This window comes from Watersipora subatra, chromosome 10 (genome assembly GCF_963576615.1).
Source record: "Watersipora subatra chromosome 10, tzWatSuba1.1, whole genome shotgun sequence".
NCBI lineage: Eukaryota > Metazoa > Bryozoa > Gymnolaemata > Cheilostomatida > Watersiporidae > Watersipora > Watersipora subatra.
The window spans coordinates 31,405,992-31,431,608 of NC_088717.1; the positions used below are offsets into that span (position 1 = coordinate 31,405,992).

Consider the following 25,617-nt stretch of genomic DNA (forward strand, 5'->3'; position numbering starts at 1 on the left):
TGTCAAATGTTATAGGCGGTCATGACTCCTAAGATGGATGACGAGACCATTCAAATCATCATTGGCAGCAGCGCAGGAGGCTTAATGCTGACCGGTATTATATTAGCTTCAGTTTTATGCTACTGCCGGGCAAAAAACCAAAACAAGCCAAGACAAGTGAAGTATATATTGAAGCCAAACACAACAGACGAATTCGCCAAACCGATGGATAAACCAATGCATGTAAGAAAACTACAGTCCCAATAACAGGTTTAGTAGCAAATATGATTTTATAACCACTAGGCACATTGAAAGACTGTACCCACTACAATGAAGCAGCAAGTGCTAGCAGGTCACTGTACATCGTATCATGTTAAAATAACAACTGTCAGATTGCAGCAGTCAATTGTGAGTAACAGGTAATATTATTGTATTGCAGTGAACGATATCAAATACGACCATATAGGCAATATATTTATGTTTTAATAACCTGACAGCTTTTAATGCAGGTTTGCTTATAGCACATTTAAGGTTTTGAAAAGCTTTCTTTTTAATAAGGCGTGACTGCAGGACGGCTATGTCAAGGTTATTTTACACTGACAAAAGTAATTCATTACAGGTGCATACAAACATGAACATCACAAATGGCGTTCTTATATTTTCAGAATGGAAGCAATATAAAGTTAGTTAATGCAGATGCTGTGGACAACGGTGCAGCAGAAGGCAACTCCTACAGATATGACATGACTTACAAGCCTAATATTTTACCTGCTGAAACCAACTTAGACGATGGTCTACCATATGGATACCTCAATGGTACGTACACCAACCGACCTCAAACACCAAACACCTACCCAGGTAAATTTTAGCTTATTCAGTTAAATTCCTGATAGTGCTTGCCACAGTTTTACGTTCATGGTGTTGTTTCATTATACAGACCATTCAACTTCATAGTAACACAAATCCCTTCGTTCCACAGATTAGCGCTGATTGCTTTTCTTGCACACTTGGACAGATTTTAAAATGTTATTCCTCTATTTCTTTAGCTATTACATCATAATGTATGTCGGAAAATCTATATACGGCGGAACCTCGGTTCTCGAACGCTTCGGTTTTCGACCAACTCGGTTTTCGACCAAAGATTTTGAGATTAGTTCGTCTCAGATATCGAACACAAAGTCAGTTCTCGACCAAACCGGAGCATGCGCATGGAATTAGAATAGCTTCCGAAACAGCATGGAAACATCCGTTAACAAACGGAGAAGCAATCTACGCTTCATAAATTCTTTACAAAAACGGAGGAACCATCTGGTACGACGTCTCCTCTACCAAAAAGATTTGCTAGGGAGATAAACCCTCCAGCCGGGTTACCCTAAATTGTTTTAGAGGATTCTCCTTCAAAGATGTGAAGTAAACGTGCTACTGGTTTATATTTTCTTGTTCCTACGATTTTTGATGTAACTGTTATGGTGCATCTTTTTGCTGTTTCATTATCAATTTCTGCAAATTTTGGTATTGTATCTAAACCTTTAATATTTTTGATGTTTTAAGAGCAGAACATACAAAATTTACTTTTGTTTTCTTTTTCCATCACCATAAATAGAAAACCTTTTATTAAAATTAAACACGATTTATATTTGATCTCGCAACGGGGTTTGATCTCACAACCTCCAGTTCTGGGGAAGCATTGAGCTTATCGATTTGACTGGCATTCAACTGGGCATGGCAATCTCTAATAGTGAAGATATTCATTACATCAATTAAAATATGACGTGCAATCAATGCATCATTACATCAATGCGTTATGACGTTGTGTCACACGTAACAATTAGCAACTGGCCTTACTCAGTGAATGCTTGGCGTTGCCCAGGTAAATAAAAACAGCTTATAAACAGTTGCAGGTAGTGTAGTGTAAATGTAATACAGTAGGTAAAGCTAAGGTAATGTACCTAATGTTGTAGGTAATGCAAAATTTATAAGCTGCTTTTTATTTACCGTGCAATGCAGGGCATACATCCAGTTTTTTTTTATAAAATACCAACTTTCTATCAATCTGTTTTAGCAAATCATGAAACCGATGGGATGCACTTCTATAACAGCTTGAGCAGATCTATGGCAGGAAGCTCTATAGGACGAGGGGGACAAACTCCGCTAGGTACCCTACATAGAGCTACACCAGTCAATCACACTTTAACTACAGGGTCTTACCCGGACCACCGAGAAACAAGATATTCACCTTACAGTATGACCAAACCTTGTACTTCTAGCAAAGAGGGGCTATACTATGATCAATCTTCATATGGACCTCAGGCGACAACACTAAATTACAATGTTAATACTTTGCCTTCAGATGTCTATTGCGAATCTACATATCCTGGCTACCAGTCAGATAAGGACTGCAACGGAAAATATTCAACAGGAAGTGCTGACTCGGGTGTCCATTCCAATTCTCCTTTACCCAAATCAAGGACACTTACAGATTACCCTTATCACCGGGACCCTAATGGCCCATACTGCTCCAGCAAGAAAACTATCAAGAATGAAACATATGTTTGAGTGATCGCTGCAACTATTATATCACTAGTGTGAAAATAGATATATTGATATACATGTATAGTTTCATCAGAGACAGAATAAGCTAATGTCTTACATTTATGGCTGTGAAACCAATCAATTTAGCAGCTAGTTAAAAAAGTTCCAAAAGGAATACGAATAAGGTAAATGAAATAGAATAAGGTAAAGCGAATTCAATGTCTTCTATCAACAGTTGCAAATAATCACCAGTAAAATATACCTAGTTGACAGATCGTTTCTCGTAGTGGAAAATAGCAAAGCGTGTCTACTGAGAAAAATATAATTAATGGTTCATCTGTAAATTTATATATGAATATTCAAATGTTTTATACATGTAAATCTTTTCAACGAAGTGCTCTAGTATTACATGATCTCCATCTACTGTAATCTACTGTAATCTACTGTAATCTACTGTAATCTACTGTAATCTACTGTAATCTACTGTAATCTACTGTAATGTGTCCCATAAGTGTTTCTTAAAGTAGAGTGAAATTGAAGAGATTGCTTTTTATCCTCAAATAAAACCCTGAAGTTATATATCCATATTATTGGGCAGTATGATTGGCTGAAAGTTGTATGATTGACCGGAAGCTGTATGATTGGCCGGAAGCTGTATGATTGGCCGGAAGATGTATGATTGACCGGAAGATGTATGACTGACCGGAAGATGTATGATTGACCGGAAGATGTATGACTGAACGGAAGATGTATGATTGACCGGAAGATGTGTGATTGACCGGAAGCTGTATGATTGACCGGAAGCTACACGATTGACCGGAAGATGTATGATTGACCGGAAGATGTATGACTGACCGGAAAATGTATGATTGACCGGAAGATGTATGATTGACCGGAAGATGTATGATTGACCGGAAGATGTATGATTGACCGGAAGATGTATGATTGACCGGAAGATGTATGACTGACCGGAAGATGTATGATTGACCGGAAGATGTATGATTGACCGGAAGATGTATGATTGACCGGAAGATGTATGACTGACCGGAAAATGTATGATTGACCGGAAGATATATGATTGACCGGAAGATGTATGATTGACCGGAAGATGTATGATTGACCGGAAGATGTACACTTTAGAGAAGCTTCAGACTAAATGTCTGTCGTGATAAGACATATGCTACTTATTTTGAGAATCCTGCTTTTGTCTGGAATCCTCTAGACTATCAGAGTGGTTTATAATCTAGAAATAGCTTGACACTACACAGACCTATTTTACTAGATAAAGCTGGGAGCCGAGCACTGCTTTCATTATCAGAGTTATCTATCACCGGTACAAAGAGTCATCTCCTCTGCCACCGGTAGAAAAAGTCATCTCCTCTATCACCGGTAGAAAGAGTCATCTCCTTTTTCATTGGTACAGAAAATCTACTCATAAAAGTTTAAGCGTACTCAGTTTGAGAGTTACAACTTTGTTGTTTGCCAATCCAAATAGAAATAGGAGATTTCTATTGAAAATGACAAATTTCATAAAAGTGAATGAGTTAACTTAATATCCTAGTACATACTGAGCAGCAGACATTTATGTTATTACTATTCTCTACACATGCTACATCATCTAATAATATCGCGTGGTAGATATGGTCATATTGTGTGCAAGCCAAAAACAGCATAATTTCTGCAACAAAATCAGCAGCGGATTGTTAGCAGTGGAGATGATTACCAGCGGACCGTTAGCGGTGAATTATTACCGGTGGATTATTACCTGTAGATTATTACCCGTGGATTATTACCAGTGGATTATTACCAGTGGATTATTAGCAGTGAATTATTACCAGTGGATTGTTAGCAGTGGATTGTTAGCAGTGGATTGTTAGCAGTGGATTGTTAGCAGTGGATTGTTAGCAGTTGATCATTACCAGCAGATTATTACCAGTGGATTTTTACCAGTGGAATATTACCAGTGGATTGTTACCAGTGGATTATTACCCATGGATTATTATCAGTGGATTATTATTAGTGGATTATTACCAGTGAATTATTACCAGTGGATATATTTCCCAGTGGATTATTACCAGTGGATTATTACTAGTAGATTATTACCAGTGGATTATCACCAGTGGGTTGATACCAGTGGATTATTACCAGTGGATTATTACCAGTGGATTATTACCAGTGAATTGTTACCAGTGGATTATTACCAGTGGATTATTACCAGTGGATTATTACCAGTGAATTGTTACCGGTGGATTATTACCAGTGGATTATTACCAGTGGATCATTAACAGTGGATTGTTACCAGTGGGCAATTAGCAGTGGATTGTTACCAGTGGATTATTACCAGTGGATTATTACCAGTGGATTATTACCAGTGGATTATTACCAGTGGATTGATACAAGTGCATATAGTGAATCTCATAAAATATACCAGTGAAATTAACATAGTGATGACTTACCAATAATGCACAACTCCCCAAAGCGTATAATGGCCAAAGAGGTCATTCTTGCAATGGAACTGTTGAGCAGGCTGATGGACTCCCGAATATTAAGCACATCCTTTAATTAGAAAACAACAAAAGTTTCAACTAGTAGCCTCTACCCCACATCTACCCATATAAAAATAGTCGATAAAGAAGACAGGCAGTTGACAACCGTTAGAAAGTCAAAAAACGGTTTAGTTAAACCCAAACAGTCAGAGAGTCAAACTTGTCAACTGATTGAAGCTGAAAGTCGACTTGGGTTTGCAACTAGGCCTTCATCAACCTACTAAAGCCAAAGTATACCAAGATACTTCATTCCTACATCAGCTTTACATGTTACAGGTTTTAACATGTAAAGATAGCATATGTAATAGGTAAGCTTGTACAAAGATAGCATATATAATAGGTCAGCTTGTACAAAGATAGCATATGTAATAGGTCAGCTTGTATAAAGATAGCATATGTAATAGGTCAGCTTGTATAAAGATAGCATATGTAATAGGTCAGCTTGTACAAAGATAGCATATGTAATAGGTCAGCTTGTATAAAGATAGCATATGTAATAGGTCAGCTTGTATAAAGATAGCATATGTAATAGGTCAGCTTGTATAAAGATAGCATATGTAATAGGTCAGCTTGTACAGAGATAGCATATGTAATAGGTCAGCTTGTACAAAGATAGCATATGTAATAGGTCAGCTTGTATAAAGATAGCATATGTAATAGGTCAGCTTGTACAAAGATAGCATATGTAATAGGTCAGCTTGTATAAAGATAGCATATGTAATAGGTCAGCTTGTATAAAGATAGCATATGTAATAAGTCAGCTTGTACAAAGATAGCATACGTAAAAGTGACAGGTAACAAAGACACCGAAAAGCAGGTTTTTAAAAATGTCGACATTTGCCGGGTTTTCATCAAATGTTTCGTCACCAGAACAAATTTTAAAATTGGAGGAGGATACTTCAAGGTGTAAATATGGTTTTTTCTTACTAGTATATTCTGTATAAGTTTTTGGCTTATGTAGGTACAGCATAAAGGCCTGGCTAAACAGAACAACAAAAATTTCACCGAGGTGTAGATAATGGCTGTGACTACACACACCAAAGTGTAGATATTGGCTGTGACTACACACACCGAGATGTAAATATTGGCTGTGACTACACACACCAAGGTGTAAATATTGGCTGTGACTACACACACCGAAGCGTAGATATTGGCTGTGACTACACACACCGAAGTGTAGATATTAGCTGTGACTACACACACCGAAGTGTAGATATTGGCTGTGACTACACACCGAAGTGTAGATATTGGCTGTGACTACACACACCGAAGTGTAGATATTGGCTGTGACTACACACACCGAAGTGCAGATATTTGCTGGGGCTACACACACACCGACGCTAATAATGCTTTGCGTTAATAAATAGATTAATCAAGGAGAAATAAACTCAATTTTGCAAAAGTCATGATGCCCTTGCTGGGCTTTCCAGGACCATCATTAGAGCATCTCTACTATAGTGCACCCTCAGGATACCATTTTGATCCGTTCAAGGGTTGGCATCGTATGGTGAAAGAATCGCATGTAGGGGTATAGAAACCATAGTAACTATATAATGCAAACATAACCTGGTGAAAATCGTTAAAATTTTATATAAGTGCTGTACATATGAAAAACTAGTAACAAAATATTATATTAACCTTAGTAACTATAGTTACCTACAAGAACTTTATTGTATTATTTGTATTTAGTGGTTATGATCTGCAATAAAATGTAACATTATAATGTACAGTAGGGAGTTCTTACTTTTAAGACAGACGTACGTGTAACAAATTTTGAACACCTCAAATAAGTTTAGCTTACTGAACACACACACACACACACACTTAAAGCTAAGATTTAGTATTAGTCTGGTGGCCACAAGGCATTTTCATGTCGTTTTATTGCCAAGGAGGCACGACAATGGGGTATAACGAATCTTAAGTTTAATAGATAGAATAAAGCATCTCATAACTTATTTACCATACCTACCGGAGATACTGTTGTCAAGCAGTGATTATTTGCTATTAAAAGATGGGTAGAAATACATAAATCAGATTTTCTATGCGCAATTAGCCAAATCAGCCAATCAGCTAGGTAAACATGAATTTGTGCAATTTTTTAATAAGGGGCGTATTTGCTTTCACCGATAACATTTGTGTCCATAGTCTGCCATCTGCCATCTGCCATAAACTGCCGTCAATGTTGATCAGTAGCAGCAAAAATTTGGCATCTTCTATTTAAATTGATTACCACAGCTAGCTATTATGGATTACATAATTCATTATAATCAAGTTCTACATGCTAATAAGCCAACAAAGTTTTACTAACGGAAAAAGGCGATAATCAAAAGTTTTTATGAGATGTAGAGCACCATCTACAAACAGTAAGATAGGTCCGTAGCAAACCCATTAAAGTCATCGTTGCAACTCGCTCTGTATATCGAAAGCAAATGCCACACTGAATGCTTGATGAAGATTGCTAGTGAGCCGAAATAACCAAGAGCTTCTCAAGCTGCAAAGAATCTCAAACCCCTGAAGCAAACTAAGGTGAGATGATAACAAACTCATTTACTTAATACTTCGATAAATAATCAAACGATTTATCAATCAAAGATTAAATGCGTCGCTTTATTGAAAATCTTGTGTTTGCTTCACTGTTCAATGTAGTCAGTTGGGTCAATGAGTGATAGGTGTTGATAATGAATCAAACTCTCAAGTCAAACTTCTCAGTCCAGATTTTACATATTGGTTACAAACTATACAATAAACTACTCTCTGTCGTAGGTATTGTTGCTGTGTCTTTAGCCACTCAGTGTTTCATACACTCAATAGCTTAATTCAATTTGTTAAATTTTAGGTTAAGACGGTAGCACTACATGACATTATAAGCTACTTACATTATTGGGCTTCATAAATAGAATACCTAGATTGTGTATTTTTTAAATAAACCAGTAATACTGAACTGGATTATAGCATGCCTCTGCTGATCTTTATTAAAACTTAGCTCCCCTATTTACAAAATTGGAAGCTGTATTTCTCTTTGAGACATCAAACCAATATCAACACAAAGTGTAGTACCTTCATGCAACTGTATGATTATTATTTAACTGATGGTTTGGTTAGTTTTAAGTTATTATATTGTGTCATGCAGAACTTCTAAGTACTGTATTATTGTGTTATTACACTATATTCTGGTGTATTGTATTATAATAACTGTTTTATGTTGTATTGTATTGAACTGCGTTGCGTTGAATTGTGTTATAGGATTGATACATTGCATTATGTTGTGTGATATTATTTATTAATACATATTTTGTTGTACTTTGATCAATTGAGTTATATTGAATTGTTATAGCGCTCACATATAAACTATTACCTTATAGAAGTATGCGATGTATGAGTTAACTAAGTATTGTTATGGTTACAGCTACATTATTATTACAATATATTCTGGTGTATTATATTATAATAACTGTATTATGTTGTATCGAACTCTGTTGCATTGTGTTATAAGATTGATGTGTTGTATTATGTTGTGCGATATTGTATATTAATACCTATTTCATTGTATTTTAATCTATAATTGAGTTATAATGGATTGTTATAGTGTTCACATATCAATTGTTACCTTACAGAAGTATGCGACATATGAGTTAACAAAGTATTGTTGGGGTTAGAGCTAAAGGGTGTGCATCTACTTCTTTCATGTATGGCTATGTACATTGCCTACACATCCAAATCAGTCCTGTACCTCTTCCTATTTTAAAGGTTTAAATTTATAGCCACATGTTTTGATAGATCTTTTTTATAGGTTATCATGAATAAATATTGCACCACAAATGTAATCTCTTATATGTCTATATGATCATTTTGTATTTTGAACTCATTGTCTGTAATGGGTGTGATTCCTTACTTTGTAGTTGCTGCCAGGTACTCAATATGACAGACAATTTTCGCCATCACCTTAGCCACTGATTTGCCAGAAACCCTCTTCATACTTTTTACAATGAGACCTGTACAACTACTGATTGACCGGCTATACTGTATACCTCATTGGGTACACAGGTTGTGACGCAGACTAACTAACGAATCTAATGTTAACCTAATCTTTGAAATGAAATAATTATATCGCTGGGCAACACGTGACAAGAGTAAAGCATCTATTATGGTTATTGTAGGACTTTCCGTTGGTACATGTTATTTTTTTCTATTTAACTGACATTTATTTGCGAAATTTCTTGCTTAGTTTTAGATTTATTGTACTGGTAGCATGTTAAAAAAATATTGGTGCAGTATGTTCGATGACAACCAACTTTCTGGATGATTAATTAATATCATGTTTTTGTATGTGTATCTAGATTCTAGAGAGCATATTCCAAAGTACTCAATAAAATAATTATTATCATAGATAATACTTATAAAGAAGTAATGGAAATAATAAAGATTATAATTCTATTCATAATTATAATCTTAAAGCTCATCATTACTGTCTATATGATTACCATCCTCAATTTCATCAGTCATTTTATTACTGCTGTATTATTATTATTATTTACACACAGTCTACACAGCCGCATAGACTTGTGCAAACTCTTTTTGTATGAACAACTGGTCTATTGGACGAGCTGCCTGAGAACAGCTCTGTGCCCATCAGGAAAGCAATACCCAGAAATCTCATCCTCGTCTTCACTCTAGCTATGGTTTGTGGGATTTGAGGGCACCATTAATGGTTGAATTGCCCACTGCTGTATTGCTGCTTAGTAATTGGCCCTCATTAAATGTTGACAGAGAGAACCCTCTCATCCTCTCGCGAAAATTTCATGAGCGAAACTAAACTATCATAACAAAGGAGCGGAAATTTAAAATTAAATAGCTTTGTTAATTGATATCCACAATAAAGTCGTCATATAGAAGGACCTAGACGTCATTGATAGTCCATGAAACAAATGGAAGCAAGCGATCAAATTGAATTATCGATCTCGCCCACACATTTCTACCTGCGGTTTACAAATACAAACTAGTCCCAAATTGAAATTTGTTTCTTACTGGAGAACTGGACCTGAGGAATCTAATCTGTTTGTTCCAATGCATTTATTTTCACATCACTATATTTTCGCACTCATCAGAGCCGCGAAATTAAGTTGCAGCGAAATTTTACTCTGTGTGCTACTCACGAAACTAAATACTAGTGAAATATAATTGTCTTAGGGTAACTAGTAAATTAAAGTTTTCGATCATTACTACCAATGCTGACGGTAGCTAGGCGAGACCGGAAACTGACTACAAATCTAACTGTTATCTGGGTAATTTAATACCCCCGTACTACAACATGACATAAATGTTGGTCTACGGTTCTGATTAGCTGGTTCGACTGCACACGGCTTAATAAAAAAATTTATTTATGTAGTACTACTCACCATTTAATGGCCAATTACTCTTAGCTTATCAATTAAAATCGCGGTAGGAAACCGGATTAATAATGAATAGGTTAGAAACAAGCTAAATATATCAAGCTACAATAGACCCCATCTTCTGCCACCTGTTGACACGATAATGCCCTGTGGCCACCAAACTATATGTATTTTCAACTATTTTACTGAATTTTAACTATTTAGCACTAAAATATAATCACAGTTTATGTTTTGGTCGTCAATTTCACTATTACTTTTAGCGAGCCTGTTTAAAACTAAATTGGGAAGAAAGTTAGAACGATGCTGTTTTCGTAATGAAGTGGATTTTTGTTAATAGGTTAAAAGAAATTGTCTGATTTTCGGTTTGAAGAGATTGCGACTCCAACTTTGTAACAGGTTTCAAAAGGAAGGTATTCCCACTTTACACACGAGTATTGCTGAACCGAGAGAAATCGGTCATTGTGTTTCTTTCAGACATCGTAAACTATTTTCGGCGAACAGCATTCTGGTGTCTTTGCTATTTTGACTTGAGTAATAAGCACACCGACTGCCAAATTTGAACTCGGACGAAAATCTTGTTGAATTCACATGGTGAAAAAAGATTCGTATGATGAGGTGAAAAAATCATCATGTTCTACTTCGTAAAGTGAAAAAATTGTATATTAGGGTAATCGTATCCTGAGGGTGTACTGTATATTATATATATTAGGGTAATCATATCATGAGGGTGTACTGTATATTATATATATTAGGGTAATCATATCATGAGGGTGTACTGTATATTATTTATTTCAGGGTACAGTCATACTTCGACTTACGAGCTTAATGTGTTCCGAGACTGAGCTCGTATGTTAATTTACTCGCATGTTGGTGCAATTTATTTATATATATAACCATTAAATATATATTGATTGGTTTCCATACTCTAAAAAATCCAAATGAAACACTCAAAACAAGATATCGTAACAGAAAGAACATGTTGGTTATTGTCCTAATTTACCAAATGCTTTCAAAAAGCAACAATTAAAAAATAATGCAAGGAAATGTGATTAATAAAAATGTAAAATTAAATACATACAATAGCAGCTAACGCTAGCACTTGCCAGAGAGGGAGATATAAGTTATCCTTCATTACAACAGTTGACTTTGATAAATTTGGATTTTATCAATGTCTTAAAAGACAAACGTAGAATCAAACCTAAAAGCAAACTTTCATTTTTAACTTAACATAATTAAAAGTTCTTCGGCGTTCGTAGTTTGAAGTTTCTCGCTAGTGAGCAATTTTTCCTTTGTTTCGCTTTCACGACTAGCCGGCCGTTGTAAGATAATCCTATATAAAGACGCCTGCTTTTGTCGCCCTTTCAACGTGTTGCGATTAGGACGAACGCAGGTGTCGTCACAAAAGGTTAATGCACGACCCCTAGCCAACTTGTCCGAATGTCTATTTTTATAGTTTTGCTAGATAGCACCGGCCTTTTCCATATAGCATCGTTTCAGTTACGCTGTCACCGGCCAATTGTTTATCCAATGCCTGAGCAGTCTCTCCATCAGCGGTCGGGAAGATCGCTGCGCCGTTTAGAAACTATGGCCAGTCCTTTTGCGAACTAAATGCCCTGAATATAATCCTTCGGTTTGATAATTGTGGATGTATTTCTGTCATATTGCTGAGCTAGCTCAATCACGCATACAAATTTTGCATATTTTTCAATAATTTTCCGTTTAATATCAACTGTTATCATTCGCTTTTGCTTTGCATTATCTTTCATTTTACCGGCAAACCTTCGGTCAACGCAGAGTACTTTTAATTCTGCACTGAAAATCGCACAAAAAATACGGTACAAAAGTATAACCTGAGCAGTTAAAAATACAGAGTGATGCTGTTCTCATAAAAAACCTCCGGCATACTTGGCAACTGACTTACGTGCTCGTATCTCAAACATGGCTCGTATGTTAGTGCTAAAACTTGCTTAAAAGCTGGCTCGTATCTCAAGTTTCTCGTACGTTGGAGCACTCGTAAGTTGAAGTATTACTGTAATCGTATCATGAGGGTGTACTGTATATTATATATATATTAGGGTAATCGTATCTTAAGGATGTACTGTATATTATATGATGACGTACATAATCAAAGATCAGCTATTTGCTTTGCTATTCATTGTTAGAAAATGCTAGACACCAATGATGCAAACAGCTAAGTACAAAGATTTTTGAAATTTAAGAGATAAACTAAAATATAGAAAAAAATAATTTAAACGTATTTAGTTAACAAAAAATTATCTGCAATGTTTTATAAACAGTTCCAACATTTACTAGTTGCTCTTGTATATGTGTTACATGCAGAGATGGGCACTCGAGTGCTTGCTCGCTCGAGCAAGCCTTAAGGCTCATCTCCCAAATGAATTGAATCGAGTCTATGGTATCTTTTACTTACTGTAGAATTGTATTGACTCGGAGCATCCTTACAAATAAAAATTGAATTGAGTCTTTACTGTTACCATAAAAGAATTGAATCGATTCTCTATTCCCACGACCAAACACGAGCGAAGCGATTGTTTGGGAGATTTATGATAAATACATATGCGCACACAACTCCCGGAAAATTATCCGTTAACGGCTGTTACCAAACCCTTGTACCGAAATCTCATCAACAAATTTAACCATTTTTGTGTAGAGTCGTTTATGTATAATAATGATACAAAACACATATAAACATATTTAAATATGTTACCAAGTCTTTGAAAAGTTTTCGCAATATCCTAAAACTAACCCATCTGATCGGATTATACATAAACTAGCTGTGCCACCCGGCGTTGCCCGTGTAATAGAAGAGTCTTTGGACAGAAAATTGGTTTGTATTTAACATATAACAACATTTGCCGCAACAACAAGTCAGCCACATTATCGCTTGCATTACAGAAGCCGAGTTGCGTAAGTGCATCCAACAGCTTAGAAAGGAGCTCAAAGCGTATATAAGGAGCAAAAGAGAGCACTTGCGAGTCTCTCATTATGCAGTTTAGGACTATTGTATGTTTATTGCTTCTTCAACTCTACTCTTACATATATTTACAGCGAAATATAGATATAGATATAGATATATATTCATTTGCTTTGCACTCGAGTGGTTTGGTTCTTGTGGAGCAAGTAGAGGAACTCGGTCGGTTCCTTTACACTTTAATATTACAGCGTTGACAGAAAATCCATGATGAACAGTGATATCCAACATAAGTAACCCAATCTGTTATCCTACATAAGTAACCCAATCTGTTATCCTACATAAGTAACCCAATCTGTTATCCTACATAAGTAACCCAATCTGTTACTGGAGCCAATGCAAAGATGTCAAAACAGTCCCATGTTGCCAGCTGCACACGTTTTTGCAAGACCTCGATATGACTTTGTACATTTTATTGGTGTATAATATCTGCTATGCACTAATATGGTATAGCTTTATGGTATGTCTGCTATGCACTAATATGGTATAGCTTTATGGTGTGTCTGCACAGTGATAATAAGCTTATTTATAAGCTTTATGACTCCTCGCGAATATTCATTCAGCCAAAAAGCCTTTATAACGACTTTTCTTTGTACCTATACGAAAACTACGATCACAGATTGCAGTATTAACAGATCTATCTAAAACTTTGCCTCTGTAAAACTTAGGAGATTACGATATCATTTTGCCAAAAAGATCAATTACGTCGTTTTTCCTCTACTCACAAAACACAGCATAAATCGTGGTTTCAATTATTTTTAATTTCGGTTTAGAATGGATGAAACAAAATATTGTAAACAGCTACCTAAACGTATCTCTGCTTCATGACTGGACCAAAGATAACTTTGATTACTACATTTTATATTAAACAATGTGTGTCAGTGTTTTGGTCAAACTGCCAAAACGATAGCGTTTTTCTTTTGCAGCCACTTTCAATGAACTAAATAATTATTAAACATTTATTCATTTTTAAATGCATCGATTATTGTGCAGAATATTTTGCTGACTCTATAAAGCTTTATAGAGTCTGTGATAGAAACTCTGCCTTTACAACAAGAATACTGAGTGTACGCCAGCCATTGTCAGGATGGTTTAATTCCATCTGAAAAAGCAATGAAATCCGTAGTTTAAAAGTTAATACTTGCTATACAAACAGCCAATGGACTAAGGCTAGGCTAAGGCTAGGCTAAGGCTTGCAGCTAAATTAGCAGTTGCTAATTATTATTTTGATATATTGCCAAAAGCCGAGCTTTTATTAATTGATAAAAAATTCATTTTGTTTATTTGGGACAATTGAATTGAACTGAGTCATTGAAGTTAGGATAGCTGAAGAATTAAACATTGAATTGTGGCAAGACATGATGCAAAAGAATTGGGAATCGAAGTGTTAATTTTTTGATGAGAATTGAATTGAATCATTTTTTACAGCTTTATAAACATCTCTGGTTAAATGCAAGAAAATCCGTGTTCACATGTAAATAGTAGTTTGTGTCAAGTATTGTTGTCATCGTTGTTCAAAAGTCAAGAACGCAACTTCCAAGCGTTGGAGATGACCAAAATTGAACCGAGATCGTTATGACCATTTTATTAACGTTAGCCATTTCAGCCAATTACAGATGCATTGGTTTTATTGACGTAGAGGCCGACAGGTTTGTAGTGAAGCGACATCAACAATGCACTGTCAGTGTATCGACAATTCGTTGACAACACATTATAGGTGCTGCAACTTGCCGTATTTATATGCCCAAAGCAAACTAGACATGACAGTAGGACCTCAATGCATGTGTTTAGTGAGAACGCATACTCCTGGCAGTTTTCTTGAATGCTTATATCGTATGACAAGTCAATTTGTCCCAAACCTAACATACTAAGCGGTTTAGCGGTTTAGCAATTGGCTTATTCTAATCAATGGTGTTCAGTTGACAAGCCTCTTTGACCAGTATTAAAAATCCTTCAACTTATTCTACCGGCAAATCAAATGTGATCGGTCGCGGCTATCGAGTGCTTGCTTATGATTACGGGTAAACAATATGTCTGTTGCATAAATAATTTGTGAGGCTATGTATAAAGATTCTGAAAAGGTTAAATGAAAAAGCTGCATACCCTCATAGCGGTCTTCAGACTAGCAGATCTCTCTTTCAACCTTGTCCCTATCGCTTTTATGTAGTACCGTAGCATCTCACACTGTATGGAGTAGTTGAGCACCACTGCCAGGTTAATACAATTAGATAGGGCAACTCCAAACAGATCAACCGCAAACAGCCCCCATAGCATTATTAAATATATGGATGAGCTAAAAACAAAAGAGACAAAGATTACATGAACAAGAGCGCTGTAGCGCATAAGTACTTTGTTTCTATCTACATGTAGGTGAAAAAGAACCCTCGAGGAAAATGATGTGCGTTACATATTTAGGACTATATAGCGCATAACACTGTAGTGTTACATATTTAGCACTATATAGCGCATAACACTGTAGTGTTACATATTTATCACTATATAGTGCATAACACTGTAGTGTTACATATTTAGCACTATATAGCGCATAATACTGTAGTGTTACATATTTAGCACTATATAGCGCATAACACTGTAGTGTTACATATTTATCACTATATAGCGCATAACACTGTAGTGTTACATATTTAGCACTATATAGCGCATAACACTGTAGTGTTACATATTTAGCACTATATAGCGCATAACACTGTAGTGTTACATATTTAGCACTATATAGCGCATAACACTGTAGTGTTACATATTTAGCACTATATAGCGCATAACACTGTAGTGTTACATATTTAGCACTATATAGCGCATAACACTGTAGTGTTACATATTTAGCACTATATAGCGCATAACACTGTAGTGTTACATATTTAGCACTATATAGGGCATAACACAGTAGTGTTACATATTTAGCACTATATAGCGCATAACACTGTAGTGTTACATATTTAGCACTATATAGCGCATAACACAGTAGTGTTACATATTTAGCACTATATAGCGCATAACACTGTAGTGTTACATATTTAGCACTATATAGCGCATAACACTGTAGTGTTACATATTTAGCACTATATAGCGCATAACACTGTAGTGTTACATATTTAGCACTATATAGCGCATAACACTGTAGTGTTACATATTTAGCACTATATAGCGCATAACAATGTTCTAGATATACCAAGATAGGGAATCCCATCAAGCTCTTCCAGTTCAACAATACAATTCAAGAAGATAAAACTTTTATCAGTGCTATAACACTTAACACTAAAATATAACACTTAACAATTATATATAACATTTAACACGCATTTATAACACTTGAGACCTATATATAAAACTTAAACATTTGCTCTCTGATACATTAATTTTATTATTTTCTATAAACCGCACTGAATGCTGTCTGTAATGATATTAATATTCATATTGAAATCATATTATCCTAGGACACTTATATTTCGCTAGTATTTAGTTTCGTTAGTAAAATGCAGAGTAAAATTTCGCTGCAACTTAATGTCGCAGCTCTGATGAGTGCGAAAATATAGTGATGTGAAAATAAATGCAGTGGAACAAACATAATTAGATTCCTCAGGTTCAGTTCACCGATATGAAAAAAAAATTCAATTTGGGACTACATGTAGTTTGTAATTGTGAACCGCAGGTAGAATGGTGTGAGTGAGATTGATAATGCAAGTTGCTCGCTTGCTGCCATTTGTTTCTTGGACTATCAATGAACAAAGCTATTTAATTCCGCGTTTTTGCTCATTCGTTATGATAGTTTAGTTTCCCACATGAAATCTTCGCGAGAGGATGACTCCGCGAAAATGCGAAAGTTAGATGAGGCGAATACATAAGTGTCTTAGGGTATCCACAAAAACATCCGACTTACAGTAGACTTGCTTGACTCACATTATGTTGAGATTGACTCTTTATTTACCTTGTGACAGGCTCTTTGTATACCTCATGATTGCATGAGTTTTTGGCTTGTATCAAACAAAGGCAGAGTTGAAATGGCAAAGCAGCTGCTTTTGCTACCGATAATAAGAAATTGGTTAACGATAATAAGATATTGGCTACCGATAATAGGATATTGGCTACCGATAATAGGATATTGGTTAGCGATAATAGGATATTGGCTAACGATAATAGGATATTGGCTACCGATAATAGGATATTGGCTACCGATAATAGAATATTGGCTACCGATATTAGGATATTGGCTGCTTCTGATGGAGTGATTTGTCAAAGATCTGCTGAGCACCAGATTTTTAACTTAAAAAACGATAGATTAAAAAGCCACATACATTCCATCTAGAGTGCGACGCCAAGGCTAATGTCATCACTGCTTTTCTCAACTGACAAATTCCAACGTTTCTTACATGGTCTTCAAACCATTCCTTAGATCAAAATTCCATGTTGTTTCACAATGACCATATTTGCCACTTAAACCAAATGGAATGGACAGTTACAAGTTATATGCAAAAATTTTGCGAACCTGTGGGAAAAATATGATGGAGATTTTAGGTGTATATGTAACTTGTGTTTAAAGCAGTATCAACACTTAACATGCACACAGGCATTCGGCGATAATACCACTGTGAAAAACTAGTATCGAAAGAGAAATGTACTTCAAAACATTCAGTGCAGATATGTGATTGGCGCTAAATATAGTAAAATGCAAATATAAAGAGAAATTATTCATCAGTGAATGCCTTAAAAGGGAAAGCAATTGATGAAATGTTGAGAGCGAAAGCAACAGTAGTTGAAGTGAAGAAATGGTGCAATGCAAACAAAGAGACTGTGCGCTAACCTACCTGTTTGAAGTCATGGCGGACAAGATGTTGTCTCTCTCCATCCCAAAGGAGTATATGAAGAGGCCTTGCAAGCTGATAGTTGATAGCACCCACGCTGCACCCATCACAAAGAATGACCTAAATTATAAAATTTGTAGCCCAGGCAGTTTTGGAAATGGGGACTAAAGACAGAGTTTCAGACTTGAGATATTAGCCCGCAACTCTGCTGCGGTCCATGGTGCTACAGCCCCTAGACTGCAGCCCATAGTGCTACAGCTCCTAGACTGCAGCTCATGATGCTACAGCCCCTAGACTGCAACTCATAGTGCTACAGCTCCTAGACTGCAGCTCATCATGCTACAGCCCCTAGACTGCACCTCATGATGCTACAGCCCCTAGACTGCAGTTGATGGTGCTACAGCCCCTAGACTGCAGCTCATGGTGCTACAGCCCGTAGACTGCAACTTATGGTGCTACAGCCCCTAGACTGCAGCTCATGATGCTACAGCCCCTAGACTGCACCTCATGGTGCTACAGCCCCTAGACTGCAGCTCATGGTGCTACAGCCCCTAGACTGCACCTCATGGGGCTACAGCCCCTAGACTGCAGCTCATGGTGCTACAGCCCCTAGACTGCAACTTATGGTGCTACAGCCCCTAGACTGCAGCTCATGGTGCTACAGCCCCTAGACTGCAGCTCATGGTGCTACAGCCCCTAGACTGCACCTCATGGGGCTACAGCCCCTAGACTGCAGCTCATGGTGCTACAGCCCCTAGACTGCAACTTATGGTGCTACAGCCCCTAGACTGCAGCTCATGGTGCTACAGCCCCTAGACTGCAACTTATGGTGCTACAGCCCCCAGACTGCAGCTCATAGTGTTACAGCCCCTAGACTGCAACTCATGGTGCTACAGCCCCTAGACTGCACCTCATGGTGCTACAGCCCCTAGACTGCAGCTCATAGTGCTACAGCCCCTAGACTGCAACTTATGGTGCTACAGCCCCTAGACTGCAGCTCATGATGCTACAGCCCCTAGACTGCAGCTCATGATGCTACAGCTCCTAGACTGCAGCTCATGATGCTACAGCCCCTAGACTGCAGCTCATGATGCTACAGCCCCTAGACTGCAGCTCATGATGTTACAGCCCTTAGACTGCAGCTCATGGTGCTACAGCCCCTAGACTGCAGCTCATGATGCTACAGCCCCTAGACTGCAGCTCATAGTGCTACAGCCCCTAGACTGCAGCTCATAGTGCTACAGCCCCTAGACTGCAGCTCATGGTGCTACAGCCCTTAGACTGCAGCTCATGGTGCTACAGCCCCTAGACTGCACCTCATGATGCTACAGCCCCTAGACTGCAGCTCATGGTGCTACAGCCCCTAGACTGCAGCTCATGATGCTACAGCCCCTAGACTGCAGCTCATGATGCTACAGCCCCTAGACTGCAGCTCATGGTGCTACAGCCCCTAGACTGCACCTCATGGTGCTACAGCTCCTAGACTACAGCTCATGATGCTACAGCTCCTAGACTGCAGCTCATGATGCTACAGCCCCTAGACTGCAGCTCATAGTGCTACAGCCCCTAGACTGCAGCTCATGATGCTACAGCCCCTAGACTGCAGCTCATGGTGCTACAGCCCCTAGACTGCACCTCATGGTGCTACAGCTCCTAGACTACAGCTCATGATGCTACAGCCCCTAGACTGCAGCTCATGATGCTACAGCCCCTAGACTGCAGCTCATAGTGCTACAGCCCCTAGACTGCACCTCATGGTGCTACAGCCCCTAGACTGCAGCTCATGGTGCTACAGTCCCTAGACTGCAGCTCATAGTGCTACAGCCCCTAGACTGCAGCTCATAGTGCTACAGCCCCTAGACTGCAGCTCATGATGCTACAGCCCCTAGACTGCACCTCATGATGCTACAGCCCCTAGACTGCAGCTCATGATGCTACAGCCCCTAGACTGCAGCTCATAGTGCTACAGCCCCTAGACTGCAGCTCATAGTGCTACAGCCCCTAGACTGCAGCTCATGGTGCTACAGCCCTTAGACTGCAGCTCATGGTGCTACAGCTCCTAGACTGCAGCTCATGATGCTACAGCCCCTAGACTGCAGCTCATGATGCTACAGCCCCTAGACTGCAGCTCATGGTGTTACAGCCCCTAGACTGCAGCTCATGATGCTACAGCCCCTAGACTGCAGCTCATGGTGCTACAGCCCCTAGACTGCAGCTCATGGTGCTACAGTCCCTAGACTGCAGCTCATAGTGCTACAGCCCCTAGACTGCAGCTCATAGTGCTACAGCCCCTAGACTGCAGCTCATGATGCTACAGCCCCTAGACTGCACCTCATGGTGCTACAGCCCCTAGACTGCACCTCATGGTGCTACAGCTCCTAGACTGCAACTTATGGTGCTACAGCCCCTAGACTTCAGCTCATGGTGCTACAGCCCCTAGACTGCACCTCATGGTGCTACAGCTCCTAGACTACAGCTCATGATGCTACAGCCCCTAGACTGCACCTCATGGTGCTACAGCCCCTAGACTGCAGCTCATGGTGCTACAGCTCCTAGACTGCACCTCATGGTGCTACAGCCCCTAGACTGCAACTTATGGTGCTACAGCCCCTAGACTTCACCTCATAGTGCTACAGCCCCTAGACTGCAACTTATGGTGCTACAGTCCCTAGACTGCAGCTCATAGTGTTACAGCCCCTAGACTGCACCTCATGGTGCTACAGCTCCTAGACTACAGCTCATAGTGCTACAGCCCCTAGACTGCAGCTCATAGTGCTACAGCCCCTAGACTGCAGCTCATGGTGTTACAGCCCGTAGACTACTGCGATTCTGTATAATAGCAATTGCACTTTTAGATGTTTTCGTTCTCAGAGCAAAGGAGGCTGCTAGTCCTAAAGCAACACAGCAAGTAGTCTTTGCTAATATTATTCATGCCAAACCATTTTTAAAAAAAAGTTGTTTAGGGCAAAAGATGAAAACAGTTCATAAAGAGCCTATGAACAACAAGCTAGCTGGAAAACTCTGATTGACAATGCATTATTACTACGATATTTTTAGGAATTGTCACTTTTAGTATAATTATAAAAGGTGGCTTAACACTAACCAACAACGCAAATCCAAATATCATTTACTGAGCATTGGGTATTGCTGACTATTGATTATGTACTATTGATATGAATCTAGCACTACTCTACCTTAACTTGGTGATGAGATTGGCCTGCGAAATACATCTCGTTTGCAAGTTTGCTGTCTGCAGAAACACCTGAAAACACCGTAAGAGCAACATCTAAAAAACTTGAAAAATTTGTTAATCGGTACTCGAGGAAAAAGTAACGGACGTCATTATAAAATACTATTCATAATAAAACAATCATGGTTGACCCAGTTGATATCAGTAGAAATAATAGAAATAGGCAAACCTATTTCAGAAAAAATTTGTGGGGCTCTCAACACTGACATTAGATTCTGGAGAAAAACACTGACATTCATACTAGAGAAATTAGATTAGCGAATTCACATTGTAAATCTATACATGGTGACCAGCATTTTATTACCTTCTTTGTCTACCTACAATGATATTAATTTACAGCGATATTGAAGCTTGTTGTAATAGAATTGTGTTTGTATTATAATTAGCGCTGCACAACGATTATAAAAATTAATTGCGATTAATAACTGGTCTGAACCAGTTAATCTTCGATTAATCTTAGAATTAATCTAGTAAAAACCTGCATATTCGAAACCAAATAATACAGCTGCATACAAATTAATTATATTTGAGACAATTATTGTTAACAGGAGTACATGTTATGTACAATGTACATAAGTTACAATGTAATAATTATTATGAGTATGAAAACAGTCTATGAAAGTCTATAATTAAGCCAGCCAACAGTTGAGGCAGCACAGTTTATTCACATTATCCGAATGAAAAGATGCCCTCTTCCTACATACAATATTGCCAGCTTTAGAGAATAGCTGCTCACAGGGGACAGTAGTACCAGTAGTCAGTAGAAGTAGTTATTGTCTGCGGCTGCCGGTGATGATTTCTGAGCGGTAGGATGAGAATTAGTTGAATGATATCTTAATGATAATATGCTGCGGTGGTAGGCAAATTCTTTCTGGCATATATTGCACTTCACTTTCTTGTTTATGCTTCTAACAACATATGGAAATGTGCCACCTAGTAAGGAGGACATTTTGCTGCTCTCATGTTACAATAAAGTGTCAATCTTCTACATGCATTATTATTATTACTGCTATTATTACTTACTACTCTTACTTATTACTCTTATTATTCTAAAGCTGAAATATGATGGTGATTTTTTTGAAAACTAAAAATACAGTGAAACATGGATAACTCGCCCTCGGATAACTCGAATACATGGTTAACTCGAACGGATTTGTTTGGTCCGTTCCCACGCAATGATAAATTGCTTCAGATAACTCGACCTTAACTCCGTTAACTCGAACATATTTTTTGCCCAACGGCTACCGAGATGGTTGTTATCGCTTTAGAATAACACTTTATTCCAAGCCATAGAGATAAACAACAACTTTTAGTAGTTCTTAGGCATCATTATTACCACTAACGGCAAAATATTTTCATCGTGACTTTTCTAAAGGTTTGCAAAAAATCAAATTTTACCAAACATCCGCTTGGGGATAGCCCTCCGCAAGCAAGGAGAAGCGAGGTAACCTTCAGATAATCTAAGAAAAATTGGCAAAACTGGTTTTTGTTAAAACACTCAAAAGAAAAATATGTTTTTTTTTCTGAGAGTTTCAACCACGATCAGGTTTTGCCTATTTTAATTTGAAAACGTCCTGGCAGTCACATCACCTAAAACAAACAAACAAATCTCAAGTAATAAAATGAAAATATTTATACTTTCTGATAAAAATTGTTAAAACATTACATGAGAGGTCCCTTAGCTTGCAACAAGCAATCAATGCTTTTGATTTATATATAGTTTGTATATGTACTGATAAATACAATAATACATGCACTTGTGACAGTGTTCTCATAACTTGAACGCTCTGATAACTCCGAACACTTTCTCTCGGTCCCGTGAAGGTCGAGTTAGCCGAGTTTCACTGTACTTGTATAATTTAGCTTAAAGGTTGACTTGCAACAAAATTCACATCAAAGTTATTTCATATCAAAAAATTCACCATGTCTTACTCTGCTGTGTAGAAGGTGCAAAATATGTGGAAATGTGATTACAAACTGTTAAAAGCTCAAAAACAAACAATTAATAGCTGAGCCATCATGAAACCACCGTAAATCGGAATCAGTTTATTTTCCTGACGTAATCAATCCATTTGGTTATTGTTTTGAAAGGCCAATAAAAGGCTCAATATAAAACGTCTCGTAGCACTAGTTTATGACAAACACTTCAGGTTTTACCGAAGAGACCTTACCAAATATAGCTGCTCACTAGTTTACAGTTTTGTTTCGGCTTGGTCTAATCGTCTAGTCGTAATCTGATCATGTGACCCATACTTCCTGCCAAACAGCGCAAAAAATTTCTGCAGCATTTTTCTGCTATCACAAGTGACCAACGAGCTCGCCATGTTTGTCATAGGATGATATGCACTCCTTCGAGCTAAGGTTGAAAAACTAAATGAATTTTTACGGTAGGTTTTGAGATATCAGTGCTCAAAATGACAGCATTACAATGATGATGAAATAGACGCGCAAGAACAATAGACATGGTTTTATTGAATGCGAGAAGTATATTTGTGAAATTATATCGACGAATGAGCTTGCATGAAAGTGTAAACAGAAGCCATCGTGTTCAATTACGTCCCATTTGAGCCGTTCTGGAAAGAGATTCTAATCTACGGCGGTTTCATGATGGCGCCGATTAACTGTTCGTTTTTTAGCTTTTAAGAGCTTGTAATCACATTTCCACATATTTTGCACCTACAACACAGCAGAGTAAGACATGGTGAATCTTTTGATACCAAATCACTGTAATGTGAATTTTGTTGCAAGTCAACCTTTAAAATTCTTTTTTAAATATAAACAAAAAATAGACTGTAAGATATTAAATACTACTGAAATCGCTTCTGTTGCTATTACCTAGAAACATGTTCCACCAACTAATAACATGGCCGCTTACAGCTAGATCAACACAGTGCTTTTGTCATTGTAATGTATAAACAAGTTTTATGTTAAGGACTCACTTACCCTAGGACACTTATGTATTCGCCTCATGTAACTTTCGCGTTTTCGCGGAGTCTTCCTTTCGCGAAAATTTCATATGCGAAACTAAACTATCATAACGAACGAGCGATAACGCGAAGTTAAATAGCTTTGTTCATTGATAATCCAAGAAACAAATGGCAGCAAGCGATCAAATTGCATTATCGACTTCACCCACACCATTCTACCTGCGGTTCACAATTACAAACTAGTCCCAATTGAATTTTTTTTTATCGGTGAACCAGGCCGGTATTCCCTGGGGCAGCTGGCCGGCTGAGCCGTCCCAACTTATTAGGAGCTTTCCGCGGCTAAGTTCAGTCAAACTCGGATAGCTCGCCCTCGGATAAAATGCAACATCTCATCTCAAACACAAGATTAACTCGAATGGATTTGTTTGGTCCGTTCCCACGCAATGATAAATTGCTTCGGATAACTCGACCTCAACATCATTTATTTGAACAGTTATTTGCCCAACGGCTATAGAGACGGTTTTTATTGCTGTAGAAAATCCCTTTATTCGAAGCCATAGAGACAAACATCAACTTTTAGTAGTTCTTAGGCGTCATTATTGTCATCATCAGTGGCAAAATATTCTTGTTAACGACCTTTATAAAGGTTTGCAAAATATCAAGTATTACCAAACATCAGCTTGGCCGTAAACTTCCGTATGAACTTAAAATAAAATCAGTAAAATTGATCTTTGTTAAAACGCTCAAAAGAAAAAGATGTCTTTTTTCTGAGCATTTTAACTGCGGTCAAGTTTTGCCTATTTTAATTTTAAAATGTCTCGTCCGTGACATCACTTAAAACAAAACAAATCTCAAAGAAATAGAAAAATATTGATACTTTCCGATAAAATTTTTTAAAACTTCACACGAGAGGCCGGACTGAGGCCCTACATAAGAAAAACCTGTTGGGGGCTTACACCGCCCCCCTCAACACCCCCAGAAGTTCATAACTAGTCGCCTAACATTAGCCGCCCCAACTTGTAACCAGTGAATGCAGGCCTGCGGTGAACTGAACCTGAAAAATCTAATTATGTTTGTTCCACTGCATTTATTTTCACATCACTATATTTTCGCACACATCAGAGCTGCGAAATAAAGGTGCAGTGAAATTTTACTCTGTATGCTACTCGCGAAACTAAATA

At 37.8% G+C, this 25,617-nt stretch overlaps 1 protein-coding gene and 1 long non-coding RNA gene across 2 annotated transcripts in view; one reads left to right on the forward strand and one right to left on the reverse strand.

Annotated features, from left to right (window-relative positions):
- The window catches only part of LOC137405873 (uncharacterized), an 88,406-nt gene that overhangs the window by 34,961 nt on the left and 27,828 nt on the right, over positions 1-25,617 (reverse strand). Inside the window, exons 8-11 of the mRNA XM_068092310.1 lie at positions 21,454-21,521; positions 18,263-18,379; positions 15,543-15,732; positions 4,968-5,067 (exon numbers count right to left, since the gene is read on the reverse strand). Coding sequence (XP_067948411.1) covers positions 4,968-5,067; positions 15,543-15,732; positions 18,263-18,379; positions 21,454-21,521 — 475 coding nt within the window. The remainder of the gene's footprint in view (positions 1-4,967; positions 5,068-15,542; positions 15,733-18,262; positions 18,380-21,453; positions 21,522-25,617) is intronic.
- LOC137405874 (uncharacterized) lies at positions 137-2,358 on the forward strand. Its single transcript, XR_010979819.1, has 3 exons — positions 137-222; positions 645-837; positions 2,042-2,358. It is a non-coding gene; the product is annotated as an uncharacterized lncRNA (long non-coding RNA).